General features: G+C 37.4%; 1 protein-coding gene across 9 annotated transcripts in view; it reads right to left on the bottom strand.

Annotated features, from left to right (window-relative positions):
* Positions 1-1391: 1391 nt before the first annotated feature.
* The window catches only part of gphnb (gephyrin b), a 42012-nt gene continuing 26707 nt past the window's right edge, over positions 1392-16696 (bottom strand). The window contains exons 9-25 of one of the 9 annotated variants that reach the window (XM_056764294.1): positions 14836-14877; positions 13235-13309; positions 10866-10928; positions 8998-9040; positions 8617-8754; positions 8362-8454; positions 8228-8283; positions 7970-8089; positions 6795-6853; positions 6566-6719; positions 6311-6432; positions 6085-6172; positions 4784-4857; positions 4283-4356; positions 4060-4196; positions 2698-2809; positions 1392-2630 (exon numbers count right to left, since the gene is read on the bottom strand). In XM_056764294.1, coding sequence (XP_056620272.1) covers positions 2479-2630; positions 2698-2809; positions 4060-4196; positions 4283-4356; positions 4784-4857; positions 6085-6172; positions 6311-6432; positions 6566-6719; positions 6795-6853; positions 7970-8089; positions 8228-8283; positions 8362-8454; positions 8617-8754; positions 8998-9040; positions 10866-10928; positions 13235-13309; positions 14836-14877 — 1602 coding nt within the window. In that variant the 3' untranslated portion in view covers positions 1392-2478. Of the gene's footprint in view, positions 2631-2697; positions 2810-4059; positions 4858-6084; positions 6173-6310; positions 6433-6565; positions 6720-6794; positions 6854-7969; positions 8090-8227; positions 8284-8361; positions 8455-8616; positions 8755-8997; positions 9041-10865; positions 10929-13234; positions 13310-14835; positions 14878-16696 lie in introns of all 9 variants that reach the window. The other 8 variants (XM_056764297.1, XM_056764295.1, XM_056764296.1 and 5 more) reach the window with 8 other exon arrangements.

Genomic DNA, 16696 nt, shown 5'->3' with positions numbered 1-16696 from the left:
TCCCAGACAGATATTGTCATATTCTAACAACTAATACAACAATAGATATCTTATTTATTCAGCTGTCAGATTAAGTTAAAATCAAAATTTTGAAAAATTAACCCATAAAACTGGTTTTATTGTTGTCCAGAGTCACATATATTAAAATAAGGGCTGTCAAACGATTAGTCGCATAGAGAATAAAATATTGTGTTTACACATATATCTGTGTACAGTGCATATACATTTTTTATTTATAAACACAAAACATACACATATGTCTATAAATTTAGGAAATATTTAAATGTATTGATATATATCAACCAACTATAATTGAAATTTTATGAATTGATATATTTTATATTTTTCTTAAAAAAATGCATTTATGTGTGTGTTCATAAAAACTAAATGTATTAGCACAGTATACCGACATAAATTACCTAAACACAAATTTTTATTCTGAAAGAGATTAATCATGATTACTTGTTTGACAGCCCCAATTAAAATTGTATCAACAAAAGTTTAAATGAACTAAAAATGTACTTATTTTTTTAAATGGATGATTTACAATAAAAGATAAAAAACAGTCATTATTAGTTCGGAATATATGTCAACTATATGTGTTTAAAAGCATCTCAGGTTGAGGCACTGAACGTTTGAACAGTCCAAAACAAAATAAAACATATTTTATAAAACAAAATAAACACATCTGTTTAAATGAGATACTGGTTTAACTGTAGCATTTATGGTATTTATTCAGAAATAATGATTCATATTCAGCTTCAGCACCCTACGTTATATGGTGTATATAATGGATGTATATTATATATAAATAAACCTGATTGTGAAATGAAATAACAAATAACCCACCTGTAAAAGAGACAGATGTGTTGAGCTATTGACGGTAAAATGATCAATTCCAGTGGTGTTTTCACTCAGGTCCATTGGACATGTGAGCGTCCACAGTTCAGGCGTCCGAGATTAAAGCGGATTAGAGTTCAGTAATCCGGTTTACACCTGACAACACCACATCTCCATCCACGTACAGGTCTTTAATTAAAATCTCACCTCTCTCACTGTCTTCTTGTGCACAAAAACCACACACACATTTCATAATTTTCTTCCCACAAAAATGAACAGCATGAAACATCTGGGAAGCTAAAAAATGAACCTTGATTTTATTTCAGTAAAAGTTAAGTAACCATGTTTTAATAATAAATCAAATCAATTATAGAGTTCATTGTAAATAGCAGGTTATACAGTACTTATCCGTGTCTCACACGTGCATCATGATTATTGCATGAAAATGAAATATGTAAAATAACGCATTACAAATTATGTAAAAACAATTATTGAAGAGTCTGCAATTTTCTCACATTCCATAACACATTAAAATCACACTCGATAAGGAATTCTGTTTTCATTCATTTTATTACAAGAAAATTCCACAATGCTATTCTTCATATATAATGATCAAGGATTGTATTATTGTAGTCTCTCTCTTTCTCGTTAGGTTCTTATCGTTACAGAAAATGTTTATAATACAGAATAGTTGTCGCCTCATTGCTCGCTCATATTCCGCAGGTCTGCTGGTCACATTGATCTGTACAATTCAATTGACATTTTTTTACTGTACATGTCTGTGTAGTTGATTAAAAAGGCAGTCAGCACTTAAATAAGCTGTCATTTTTTTTCTCGTCTTTTAAAAGTATGTTGAAATAAAACGTTCCATTGTCACTCCACCCCCTGGGGGAGGGGGCGGGGCTACACCAGGTCATGTGATTATAAGGAAGCTTCAGGGATTGGGTGACCAGGCCCGTGTTCCCCCTGGCACGACCTTTGCGCACCCACGCGTTTGGCACTGCGCACACAAACAAGACTCACGAGATAAACGACAAGCAAAGCTCTTTGTGATGTCATAATGATGCGTAGTAATGGGAGGGAAAGTAAAAGTGTCACGTCAATGACACGTAAGACAAAAAGTGCCGCTCTCCAGAGCCACGATTCAACCGCTTCACGCTCGAAAACGAAAGCAGTAATTGTCATCTATTTTTCTTTTTTTTGTAGTTATTAAGGGGAAATAATACGATTATTTTTTTTCTCCTGGCAGGAACCTACCGTTTTCTATTAAAATGCTACAGCTATAAGATCTAGCATTGAACACACAGCAACTGCAATGAAAGGAACAAAGTTGCTTCAATATAATCATTATAATTAAGAATAATAATAATAATAATGAGAAGAAAAATGCAATAATAATAATTATACAGAATAAATCTCTTTATAATTAGATTTTATCATTTAAAAGTTATATTTTTTCTTTGTTTGAAATAATAGACTTTTTTCTCATATGTATCTATTTTTGTGATCAAGATGTCGACTATACTTCAGCATTATCCAAATCAATAAAAACTAGCTGTGCCGTTGCATATTACAGTCAATGATATGTGAACATGCACCGTGAAGCACCCCTCGTTCATCCGTCCCTCTCCGATGACATCATAGACGACCGATCACCATGACGTCCACCACCTCGCCCTTGTGCAGCTCCACATATTGCTCGGTTTTGGGAGGTAGCATCAGCAGTCCGTTGGCGCTACGCATGCTCATGAGTCTGCTGCTAACCTGATTCCCTGAGGAAGCAAGAGAGCCTTTAAAAAAATAAAATGTGCCTGAACCTTTAAACCGGTGCGGTTTCACATGCAGGGAGATTCTCACCTGTGCTCTTCTCACCTGTGCTCTGTGCCCACGGCAGAGGTTCCTGATGGTGCCATGTTAAAATACAGCGGTGATACTCGGGCCGTGGATCGAGCTTTACGTCACATGACAACTGTAAACAAAAAGAAAACAAAAAACGAATTGTTTAAATGCAGCAATCTTTTATCGCACAATGACGTTTTCTTTTAAAGACTCTTACAAAAACTGAGTATACATTTAGTCCATTTTTATTAAGTATACATAACTAAAGTTCAAGTAAATGTTCACCACTTATATGTTGCAAGGTTATTTTAGTTAACTAAACTTAAAACTTTGAAAAAGTTTCCGTTCATTGAAATCGAATAAAATGCTGACCTAGAAATTATTTGAAAAACTTGACTCATGGAAAAATTGAAATGTTGCATCAAAAATAAAAGGAAGTAAGTTTAAAGCAGTAAAATTATTATAATAAACAAAAACTAATATAAAACTAAATAAAAATGTATTACTCATATATAGCAACATTAAAAATAAACCAATGAATTAAAATTGCAAAAATGTAACCTAAAATTAACACAAAAACTAAACGTCTCAAAAAAATAAAGAGAATTTAAAATATTGATAAAAGTATATCAAAACTATAATATATACTTCTGGTAACGTTAATATATCATACTAATATTAATGTTCTAGTAGCATACTCTGAATGTGTACTATCTTAACACTTCTTGGGACTAAATTGGCCCATTTCTTAGTTGATAAACGTATGCTTTTAAAAGTAGTGAACTTTAAGTACACAACAATTTTCATCTGTACTGCAACTATACTACAAGTGAACGTATAAATAGACTGAAAGTTTACTAGTTCAATACTTGTAGCACATTTTGTAGTTGATGTAAGTACCCTTTAAAGTATACTCTCAGTGAACTCTTTAAAGGAAATTAACATCGCAGTAGTTAACTATTTATATATTATTTTGCTCTTTAGGTACACTACTATGTTCCTATTAGGTGTTCCCTTTTATCCTTGAAATAAAAATTTAAAAATGTAATTCTTTAAAGTAAATCTCTTATATCACCATGCATAAAGAAGTCCAGCTTGAGTTCCATATATTTTATTTATTTTTAACTATTCCACACCAAAGCTGACATGTACTACTGTATGTAAACTTGAACACGTCCGCATACAAAAAAAGAATGCAGAACTATGTGAAAAAAGTATTATTCAAAATATTAAACACAAGTATATGTCAAGCCAAGTATACGTTCTGATACTTCTAAGTGTAAGTCAAACCATTGCTTAAATGTATAGACCAAATACAAGTCAAGTATATTTATAAAGTATATTTCTGCAAAGTACATAAAAGGTCAAAGGTCATCTCACCCTGGCTTTGATTATGGTGGGTCGAGGGTCTAAGATTCCCTGCATTTTCCTCAAGGCAGGTATGACGAAGAGGTTGCATGTTACGACCGCAGAGACCGGATTCCCTGCGAGAGAGGACATGCGCCCGTTTACTTCCGCTGCAATAGTCCATTCAATAAAACCATGTGTTAAAAATGAGGTTCAAGTATGTATTGTGAAAATATACACCAGTAAACTCTCTCACCGTCCCTACCTGGCAGAGCAAAGATAAGTTTTCGAGACCCATCCATATCAAGTGTTGCAAATGTTGTGGGGAGACTAACGGAAGACAAACCAGAGCTCAATACCCGCGTGGATTCAATCTCATCGATTCACACTTAATAGAAGGGCGTTTTCACACTTCCCTCATTTCATTAAAGCAAACCAAACTCAGACCATCTTGGGAGGTGCCCAAGTTCAATTCACTCCGCACACAGCTGTTCATTTTATAATGCATAAGATTATATTATTACCGATGGACTACTTGATTCCAAACGTCAATTGAAACAGCATCCAACTTCACTTTTAAAGTCAGGTACAATGTGCACGGAACAGAAGCGAGATCCGCTTCACTTACAGCTGTCGGTCAAACGTCTGGTACTTTGAAATGCTTGAGCGTGAAAACACCCTCCGTCCGTATCACGTCACACAATCACACAATCACACAATCTTCACGCAGATCCTGTCCTGTTCTTCAAAGACTCACCCTGGTTTCATGAAGACACGCCCAAAGTGTATCTGAGCGTGAAGGTCTATATCAAGTACCTGCTTCAGAAAATCCTGTGGAAATATTACAGTTTACAGTCAGAAACGCACCTATGATTCATTTACTTCACAACTGAAACTGAGATCAACCGAAAAGTGTTCATCTGATCATGGGATCTGAAGAGAACACGCAAATGTAATTCACCCAAAACCTGTTTGTGTAAAATTTGATTAGAGAAAAAAATGTCACATTAAAAACATCTTATTTTAAAGGTTTCATATTCTTATCCGACCACTAGATGTCAGTATAAAGCAGTTGTTACTAAAGTACACTCAACATCCTGCTAATTCGATTTCCGCAGAATGTACTATCCATACTTTTCACAAAGTTGCAATTTTTTTATGAATTTAAGATTTAAGATCCAGTGATCTGCTACACCGCCATACCGTATCCCACAATGCACTGTGCTCAATTTGACCTTTTCCAATGTCATCTTAAAGGTGCCGTTCCCAGTGATGCCAATTTTCAACCTTTAGTAAGTGTTTAATGTTGCTGTTAGAGCATAAACAATAACTGCAAAATGATAAAGATCAAAGTTCAGTGCCAAACCAGTTTGTTAAACTCCGTCGAAAGGAATTTGCCAAAAAAGGGAAAACTAATGCTTCTGTTATTAGTGTTAATAAATATAACCGATCTGACGCCATTCGGTCTGGTGTCATTTCCCTCGCCATATTAGGGAAAAAATTACGATCTCTAACAAAGATTGACGTTTGCACATGTGCTAGGATATCCTCGGTTAAACTTTGATGGATCCACATGTTTTTAACTGATGAAGTGAAGTTGACGCCATTGTTACAGTTTATTGCTTAAAGCCAAAGGTTATGAATACACCTGTACTGAGAGGGGCACCGACCAATCACAACAGCCAGAGAAGCGGAAGCTCGCTGATATGGTATGAATGGGACATCTTCAGACACATGCTTTAAGTGGGGAACCAATAACGTTGAACGGGGTCAGCTTTACCAATCAGAGCGTTTCAGAAGGAGGGACTTTATGGAAACCAGAATCATCCAATAGTTTTATGAGAAGAGGGACAGCGGTGAACAATAAACTTGAAATATGTGAAATATAAAGCTTTTTTGAAACTAGAAACATAAACATCCATTGTTTAACACCCCAAAAAACATAATCAAAGCCTTGAAAACAGCCAAACTGATTAAAGAATGTTATTATTATTAGTAGTATCACACTGGCTACTATTCTTTTATTTTAACATCGACTAAATTGACAAAAAGATAAACCTTTTCGCCCAAGGACACGCCCCCTGAGGTGATGATGACATCAGCACGATTGATACCCTCGTTCAGAGCATTCAACAGGTCATCAGGGCTGTAGGAGACAAAGTTAACAGTTACCATGACATTTGTTGTGAATGTTGTTTCATTGAACTTTTTAAACCGTGACGAACTACGAGAAATAAACACAAAACTGTCTTTGCTTTTGTGAGGATGAAAGAGAAACACTCACTTGTCTCCGACGATGCCCAGGTTGATGGTGGGATAGCCGTGCTCTTGAATGGTTGCCAGCAGCGTAGAGCGATTTGAATCCCTGATCTTACCCGGGTGTAAATCATCCTCTGGGTTCAGCAGCTGAAAACATGAGAAAAAGAGAAAATGTTATTGCTCAGAGGTTGCTCTATTATCGCATTTACACAAATCTGAGCACATTGCTGAGACCTCAGGCTGATGTGTGAGACACATGTGTGTTGTTTTATTTTCTGACCTCGTTGCCTGCAGACATCACAGCCACTACAGGAAACTTCTGCACCTCCACCTCTGTGACGCCCACTGTGGCAAGCAGACCGATCTCAGACGGGCCCATGTGAGTGCCTTTGGTCAACACGCATTCACCACGCTTAATGTCATGACCGATGGGCCTGCGACACACGTGACAGTCAGACACACCTGAGACACATCTCACTCACATCGCAGAGGTGCTCACAAACGCTCACCTGATGTCTTGACCTGGACGAGCTTGAACCAGAATTCGCACCTCAAGTTCTTCTGTGCCCTAAAATATAGATGTACACATGTAAACTAAGCAAACTAAACAAATTAGCTTTAGCCAAAAACTGTTGGTTGCTTTGTTGGGTGCTTTCATCAACATTTTATAACACGATTTTCATCGTTCAATTGAAATACACTGTTGAAAAAAACAGCATGTGCTGGTTAGGTAGATTTATATGGTAGCTGGTTTGTGGTGGTTTAGGCTGGTTATGTGCCGGTTTAAGCCGGTCCTAAACCAGCTCAGGACCAGTTTAGGACCAGCTCAGGACCAGTTTAAAACAGCACATGACCAGTTTAGGACCAGCTCATGACCAGCTTAAACCAGCACATGACCAGCTTAAACCAGCACATGACCAGTTTAGGACCAGCTCAGGACCAGCTTAAACCAGCACATGAATAGTTTAGGACCAGCTCAGGAACAGCTTTAACCAGCACATGACCAGTTTAGGACCAGCTCATGACCAGCTTAAACCAGCACATGACCAGCTTAAACCAGCACATGACCAGTTTAGGACCAGCTCAGGACCAGCTTAAACCAGCACATGAATAGTTTAGGACCAGCTCAGGAACAGCTTTAACCAGCAAATGAACAGTTTAGGACCAGCTCAGGATCATCTTAAACCAGCACATGGCCATCTTAAACAAGCACTTGACCAGCTTAAACCAGCTCAGGACAAGTTTAAACCGGCTCAAGACCATTTTAAATCAGCTGAGGACAAGTATAAACCAGCTCAGGACCATCTTAAATCAGCACATGACCATCTTAAACAAGCACTTGACCAGCTTAAACCAGCTCAGGACAAGTTTAAACCGGCTAAGGACCATTTAAATCAGCTGAGGACAAGTATAAACCAGCTCAGGACCATCTTAAATCAGCTAATGACCCGCTTAAACCAGCATCAACCAGCTAATATGCTTCAAAACCTAATTAACCAGCATGTGCTGTTTTTTCAACAGGGTAAGTCTACTTTTCTATCTGTATTTAGGTATAATAAATGTCACTTTATTCTGAAATATAAACACACATTCCTATTGGATCCACAATCATGTTTATAATCACATTTTCATGATTATAAATTCATTACAAATGGCTGATTGCAAGAATCCATGTGTAACGTACGTCCTCAGATTCTCGCAGCAGTTCTGTGTCCTCCACCTGAACCACTGCGTCCGCCCCGCACGGGATAGGAGCACCTGTTGTCACCCGCATCACCTGACCCGGCATCACGGTGTGCGTTGGCTGAAAACACACACACGGTGAGCAACACTAGTAGTTATAATTATAAGATGTAATACAAACTGACAGAAGTATTAGAAGCACTCGATTGGTTTGACCTCTCTCGTGATGTTTGTGAAGTCGTTGTGAATTATCTCTAACCTGTTCACCAGCCTGAGACTCGCCAATAATAAATCTGTCACCAGGACCGTCAGCGGCTATTAGAAACACGGAGAGCGAGGGTAAAGATCAGAAAAATAACCACACGAGACAAATGCCAGACGTTCTCTTCTCACCTCTCACAGCGTAGCCGTCTTTAACAGACGCTGGAAATGGAGGCAGGTTGTCTTTGGCATACACGTCCTGAGCCAGAACTCGACCCATCCCATCTACACACACACACGGGAAAACATTCTCTCTATAACATGACATGTGAGAGATGATGTCCGGTCATCACATCAGGGATATAGAGCGATTATCAACACGATCAATAAATGGAGATGAGACATGGATTAGTAATATGTGAGTGTGAGTTTCGGGATTGTGTTGACCTCTGTAGTTGATGATTTCAGTGCCCAGAACGGCGGTCATCTCGAGCACAGTGATGAAGGCTTTGTCCATAGACGTGAGGGGAAACGAGGACATCCGGTGTCGCCGTGCAACTTTGGTGATGTCCACCGCACTATGACCTACAAAAACACACACAGACACACATTGAACACACTCACATGCTTCCGTTCAGATGAGATGTAGCACTTTTAACATTAACTATGAAATAAATAATCGAAACGACAGAAATGAATCTGCATCTGAGAGGGCGCCACAATTAGTATGCTTTTCTTTACAAATGATTTTTACAAATTTTAATTTAATGTCCAGTTCTTTATAAACGAAGAGCAGTAAATAGATATATGAAACACAAAAGGACGCACTTGCTCTGAGGATATTCTCTTTGCTGCTGCATCGTGACTGCACCTACAGAAAAACACATTCAAACATTAATATTTGTTGTTGTTAAGAGTGAGTGATATGCTGTTACTTGTTTTGAGTTTGTATTGACATGAAACCCGGAGACAAATATGGAGCAGAGAATTCTGGGATGTGATGAGGTGAAACAGGAAGACACATCAAGACTTTGAGTTTCTAAAGTTTCCGGCTCACTGACCTCTGACATCACATCAATTACACTTCATCTAAAGTCATGTGAATGTTATCTGCACTAAAACGTTGTCGATCATTTTTCCACGATGACAGAGCGTAAATATTTTGGTTGTGTTGATGCATGCATCTCATAAAAAAACGACAATCGTGTTGGAGCTGTGGCTCAGTGGTCAGTCCTCAGGATGCTTATATGAGCTGTTGGCTCATGGGAACTCATGTTCAAGTCTGACCTGGGTCATGTCTGGATTCCACACCCTGTCTCTTACCCTCATGCCCATGTCTGTCTCCACTGTCGTTTGTATATTGTATAAATAAAAAGGCCAAAAATATAAGAATAAAAAAAGACATCTGAGCTGATGATATAAATTCAGATTTAGGGCCCTATTTTCACGATCTAAGCGCATGGTCTAAAGCGCAGGGCACAAGTGCACTCATGGTGTGTTCGAATCCACTTTTTCTAGTTTAACGACAGGGTTGTCCTGATTCTCTTAATGAGTAATGGGTGTTTTTCGGGCGTAACGTGCAGGAAACTAATCAGAGTCTCATCTCTCATTCACTTGAAGAGCCAGATGTGCTCGCGCCTTGGTGGTTCGCTATTTACATGGCAGACGTTGCAAGAGCAAAGACTGGACGCATCTCCAGAGAGGAAACGCATCTACAGGACAAGCCGGATTTTTATCTTTATGTCCACAGTAATCATCTTTTATATTGTATTACATTTATTTTTTATATTTGGCATGTTTGTGTGCTGCTGCGCTTCCCTCTGGGTTAAAAGGAAAGTGAAAGCACGTTGTGGAACCGCCCAGAGGCGCATTTTCTAATAACACGCTCTTTAGATAACACATAAAAATTTGGCGGCCTATTTTCAGTGTGTCAAAATAGCAACACGCCAACAATGTGCCTGAAAACACCGCTTTTTTAGATCAACATGCCCATGGGCGCACAAATGCATTTGCTATTTAAAAACAATTCTGCGGTGCCATGTTGCGCCAGGTGTATGACAGGGCCCTTAATCTTAAAGTGATATTTGCAAATCTATGATTTATCTAATTTTTCCTCTGATGTGTTTTATTTTCTCCTGAACAATCTATGTTGTCAATTTCGATGTGACCCTTACAGGACAGACAGACTCAGTGCTTTACAAAGTGAAACAGAATGAGGGAGTGATGATGATCCTGAAGAACATCTAGTGAAGAAAGACTGAAGAACCAGAGGAGAGAAAAACAAATACAATAGTGAAAGACCGTCACCGAAGCACAGAACACCACACATCTCATGAAATATGAGAGAGCGAGCGAGCGAAAGAGAGAGAGTCGTGGCAAACACAGCAAGATAGAAAAACTTCTGAAAAAGCGAACAACACACAAACCAAAGAAAGAAAAGCAAAGCCATTGATTTAGTAGCGGCGTATATTAAATATTCATGTCAACCAACAAATATGACTGAATTATAGTAACGTGTAACTATTTGAAACTTGACTAAATGTGCAAACAATGAAGTCAAGAAAGTGCCTAAAGAAAGCAGAATAATAAAAAGATGTAAAGCCAAGATTAGAATGTTTGGGGCAAAGAAACAACAGAAGTCCAGACGCAGAGAGACAGAAGATGTTTGTCATGTGTGAAGGGCTCATGATAGTTACTCGAGAACTGAAGGTCCTATGGCCACGACGATCATCTTTTAGCACCTCCAACCTACACTGGAGCTTACGGAGATAAATCATCAATCCATCAGTTACAAAACAACACAACACAACTGAGAACTACACACAACTCAAAGACAGTCTGCAGCAGCGGCGAGACACACACTTCACACTCCTTTATAACAAGAAAACAATATTTCAAATAGGAAAACACATTTCTAACACACAGGCACCTTAAAGCAAAGCAAATATGCGCAACATGAAACAGAATTTACAACCCATTTGCTTACCGGTGATGCGATGTGTTTAGAGTAAATTTCAGGGAGTTCGTTCATTACTTCTTATGATTCTTGCAATTCATTTAACGCATTAATCGCTGGCAAGATCTGAGATTTGGGCTCCTGTATACAACAAATAAAGTCAGGCTGTGTTGCTTCATGTGACCTGTCAGGTTCTTTGTATTGGAGCGAGATTCAACAAACTATAAAAATGTAAGAAAGAAATGCTTATTTTTAGGATCCTTGAATCCACAGGAACTATTAAAGTTTTTAGCATCTCTTTACACTTTCTTGCACAAATGACACCAGGCGAAGTAAAAGGGGTGAATTCTGATTTCATGTTGACTTTTAAGAGACCTCAGAGATCACCTGACAGACATTTAAAGCACACACACACATGAGTTTCTGCAAACACAGTTGAAAAATATGTGAGACAAGATTTTCAATAAAACAACAGTGAAACTATAAACTCCTAGAGCTCTGAACAGTTATTGAATGTGATTTAATTGACTAATAACAAACACGGTTACAAACAAAAACACAAGAACAGGCAATGCATGTAGAGCGCTGTTTGGAGGTAACAAAAAAAGATTTTTGTTATGCAACTAGTCACTAGATTAGTCAAGATACAATTGCAACGCTCATGAATTCAAATCTTTTAATTTTATGAATTTCATTAAATCAAGTATATTTTTTTAATATCTCTATTAGTGTGAAATATATTTGGCTGCCATGTTAACTCTCCACTTTTATGTTATGACATTCTGCTGAGTCCTGTTCTCTATTGACTTCACAAAATTACACGCGCTATAGTTAAACATTTTAGTGTGGATCAGGGTTATTGTAGTTACATTTGAATAAATCTGTTATAAGTTTATGTTGATAAAAAAAGGGCAAAATGTTTTTTGAAAAACTTAATCTAAATAAAAATGATAAATGAATCCTTTGCAATAGTGGCGACTTGAGGCACTTAAATTATTAACTGAAATCAACAAGAACTCAAACTTAAACAGAAAAAAAGAACTACATGTTAAAAAAAATAAAGGACTAAAGAATATAACAAAATTGCTAAAATAAATTCTGAATATACATAAAAACATAACAAAATTGCTAAAAAAAATCTGAATTTACATACAGAATTTTACAAAATTGTTAAAAAAATCTGAATTTATAAGAAAACATAGCCAATTCAAAATAATAAAATAATAATAAAATGGATTAAGAGGATTTTTGAGCTTAAACAATAATACACACACAAACACACACGCACGCACGCACACACACACACACACACACATGTATGTTTTCTTATCTCTGTGGGGACAGTACATAGGCGTAATAAGTTGTATACTGTAGAAAAAAATTATCTTTTGTGCCCTCAAATTTGGTCCCCACAGTGACACGGGTCCCAATGAGTTAGTGTGCATTCAGGTTTAGGTCCCCACTAACATATAATAACCAAGTCCACACACACACACACACACACACACACAAACACACACACACTCTTGTTTATTATCTCCGCGGGGACAGTCCAAAGGAGTAATGATATTTATACTGTAGAAACTTTATATTATATTCCTTAAATCTAAAGATCATAGAAAACATTTTGCATCAGATTTAAAAAAAAAAAAACTGTACGACTTTTTTGCCCATGGGGACCTCAATTTTGGTCCTCACTGTGACATGAATCCCCATGAGGTGGTGTGTATATTCAGGTTTAGGTCCCCACCAGGATATAAAAACATGGCCACGCACACATTCCAATCCTCCATAAATTACACACAATGCATTTTACAAAAACACCTACATGTCACTATTATCACTAAAACCTAAAAAGTTGTGCTTTCATATCTACATTACCAAAGGGAGTGATGTGACTCTATCCTAGATGTATTAGCCGGGAGTCCGTACACACTACTGTTAACGTCTTAAATAAATATAGGATATAGTATGTTAAATCATTAATAGCAGATCTTTTCAAGTCTTGATTTTTTATTATACAAAAAACTTTGACGTGGTGTCGTGGTTTTTAGACTAAATCTGTCTCACATTCTGCCGAAAAGCTACGATTAAAGATAAGCTCGTTACCTGGTCCAAGGTTGAGTACCTTGACTTCAGAGTGATGACCTCATCCAGGTGTGCTCTGAACTCTCGCCGCGACGCCTGGAGGAAGTCACAGGACAGTCACTCACCCAAAACACACACACACACACGCACGCACGCACGGACGCACGCACAGTGCTCTCCTATCTTTTACACACACCAACTCACAGAATCAATCCTCATTCTATCAAACACATTTATAAACATGCTACGCCTGACGTGACACAAACACACAACATAATACACTCTCCAACACAACGCACCGCTATGATGTATGAACCGTTACAATGGAAAAAAATATAAGCATCTGAACTAAAACGCACAACTGAAATAAAAAACTCACCATCATCAAAATAAGTCGACATATCTAATGCAGTACAGTGACGGTGATCCGACACCCAGACAAAATTCAATCTGTGTGTTGAGAAAACTACAAGCTATACTGACACATTAAAATTTACTTGTAATAAACTACTTGGGAGTATTCTAATACAATTACTAACTTTTGTTTATTTTTGTCTTTCTTCCTGTAAAGCTGCTTCGCAACAATGAAACATTGTGAAAAGCGCTTTATAAATAAAACTGAACTGAATTGAATGGTAGATTGTCTACTGCATGTGTAGTTATGCGTTTTATTATGAATTTAAAATGCTCATACTTACAGTTTAATATTTGTACACTACCGGTCAAAAGTTTAGAAAACTTAAATGAAATGTTTCTCATTATCTCAAAAAGCTTTTCATCTGATGCTTCAATGTCTAAAAGTACAGTTTCAAATAAAAGTATAATTGTCCAAAAATACACTTTTCATTGTAAACTAAATAAAAAACGTCTTTGAAATGGGTGACTTTGACCAATAAGAGCTCTGAATAGACGGGAATTTCTTTAATAATGTTTAAAGCCATCATAACATGCCAAGAAAACATTTCTGCAAATTGTACCCAACAGCTGACTACACCGAAGATGCTAATATGTACGTTTTATTTGATTGTTTACATTTTTTAGTCGCAACAAAATCCATATATTTCTGTTTGTGGTATTCCACAGTTTTGATGAGTTTACTATTTTTCTAAAATGTGAAAATAAAATGAACAAGCGAGTGAGTAAGTGTTTGACCGGTAGTGTGTACTACGAGGAAAAAGTATTAAATTAAAATTAAACGCAACTAAGAAGCATACTTACAATACTTCATTTGACTTTTAATAATATCACTGGTGCAGAGCAAATATACAGAGACTTTTCTGTCTATATTAAGCAAATCTGTAAATTTCTGTATGTGTTGTAAAGATGAGCGAAATCAACACAAAAATGTCTCATGTGCTATAAAAGGAAATAATACTGAAAGGAATGACGGATAAGACCAAACACACTTCAACCTAAAAACGCTCAAACATAAATGTCTGTCATTGTCATAAAAAGGCTGCAAGTCATCGGTGCTCGGTTGCATTTGGGAAAAGCATGCGTAACAAGACAGGAAGGGTTTCGTGCCGAGCAGGAAGCGACAGTCAAAACAGGCAGGATGAAACGTGTCGCATGGCAACGCACGTTGCCATGGCGATGCGGCCCAAAGACGCATGCAGGAATACCTCAGCAATGCTTAGGGTGGATGAGGAGGAGGGAAGCCGCGCCTGGGTGCCGCGAGAAGGGGAGAAGAGAAGACAATTAAACAGAAGAGCCAAGCCAAGACAGACGCTGCTGCCCCCTGCTGGCCCGGAGGACCGCTTGAGCGTCACAAGCCAAAACAACACATTTCAAAGAAGGTTGACATGGAGATACGGGCCAGAAACATACTTTAAGCAAGTATGCAAACATAGCCGCGAATGCTTGGTCGTGGCAAGCATTTGGAGAGATTTGGAGAGAAACAACAAACAAGCTTGCTTGTGTTCACGTACTTGCACAGAGAATGTTTCAGGCCGAATTGCTTCTGCAAATATTGATATGTATAAAATCTTTTATTTGGTGATGTTCTTGATGTAAGCCTGGAGAGAAAGTGTGAGGGCAGTAAATTCAGTTCATACAGATTCTACACGACACACGCTATCGGCACAGATGGAAGGACGGATTCACACATCGCCTGCTCAAACACAGTTACTGAAACCCTCACGATCTCCTGAAACATCTAAATGATCCATCTGACTTCAGTCTGCCTCCTGAGGAGGACCGTTTGATAATAAACACTGAATGTCAGTCAAGTCGGGAGAGGCTATGCATGTAGAAATCTTTTCAGATGTCATTAGAGAAGGATACTTGAACCAAAAAGAAGCTAAAATGCACACAATGCATCTTCTACTACAATACTAACATTCACGCTGTATTTTATTTCATTTAAATGCATTTTTCCCATCAAAGGCAACAGAAACACTGGGTATAAAGTTGTGATGATGATGATCTAAATTACAGAATAAAGATTTTTAATGAATCCACTGTAAATCTTTGGTAAAACAACGAAGCTTGATATAATATATATGATTACATTTTGAGAAAAGACGACAAAACGACTTTTCTTTGTTTGAATGACATGCACATGCTGCCACCAGAACAATAATCTGTGTCAATTTCCAGGAAACAATAGGACCACGTAGCTTGAATTATTATTTATCACCGGGTCTGTTCCTGTGGGTTACAGTAAACTGCTTGATTATGTCTTATTGTCTTCTACATATTGTGAAACAAGTAAAAAAATTAAGTCCATATTGACTCAACAATGGAGATAAAACATATCTGAAGTGATTATCAAGAAAAAAACTGAAGCTGTACTGAACTGTAAATCTCACAGGCAAGGAAAGGACACGGTGAGAGTGTTGTCTCAGCACTCTTTATAATCCTTCATCTCTTCTCTTCAATAAAACAACAATGCACTTATTGATCAAGAAACAGCAACTACACACGCATGTTTAACACATACAGATTTATACTCTATAGAAAATTGATTACAGACATATGAATTGAAGAATTATAAAACAGTTAAATAAAACAGCCACTGAAAGGAGGCAAGCAAAGTCTTACCATCATCTACATGAATCCTTACAAGCAAACCACACACGCAAACCATCTGACACAGAGAGGATGAAGGGAGGAGAGAGAGAGATAGAGAGAGAGAGCAAGTGATGGAGAAGGCAGGAATTGCCATCAGAAGGAAACAAAACAGAATATACAAATCATTTGAGCAAAAAGAAGAATAAGAGAATTTGAAGAAGACAACACTCACATACACGCACACGCACACACATAAATGCAAAAATACTTCTTTATAAGACTTAAACATTTGTTTATAAGCAGTATAACTGTAACCCTATCTCTTAAAAGCATTGTGCAATAAATTAAATAACTTATCTGATTCAGAAAAATAATCAAAGAAAATTTCAACTGAAAAACCCGCACACACTGATACACAAGTTCAGAATCCAGTAGACACTTACAGCATTTACAATGACCTCAAGTAAAACG

This window comes from Triplophysa dalaica, chromosome 13, assembly GCF_015846415.1.
Source record: "Triplophysa dalaica isolate WHDGS20190420 chromosome 13, ASM1584641v1, whole genome shotgun sequence".
Lineage (NCBI taxonomy): Eukaryota > Metazoa > Chordata > Actinopteri > Cypriniformes > Nemacheilidae > Triplophysa > Triplophysa dalaica.
The sequence above is the reverse complement of the archived record's forward strand: the minus strand, read 5'-3'. Positions and strand labels throughout refer to the sequence as shown.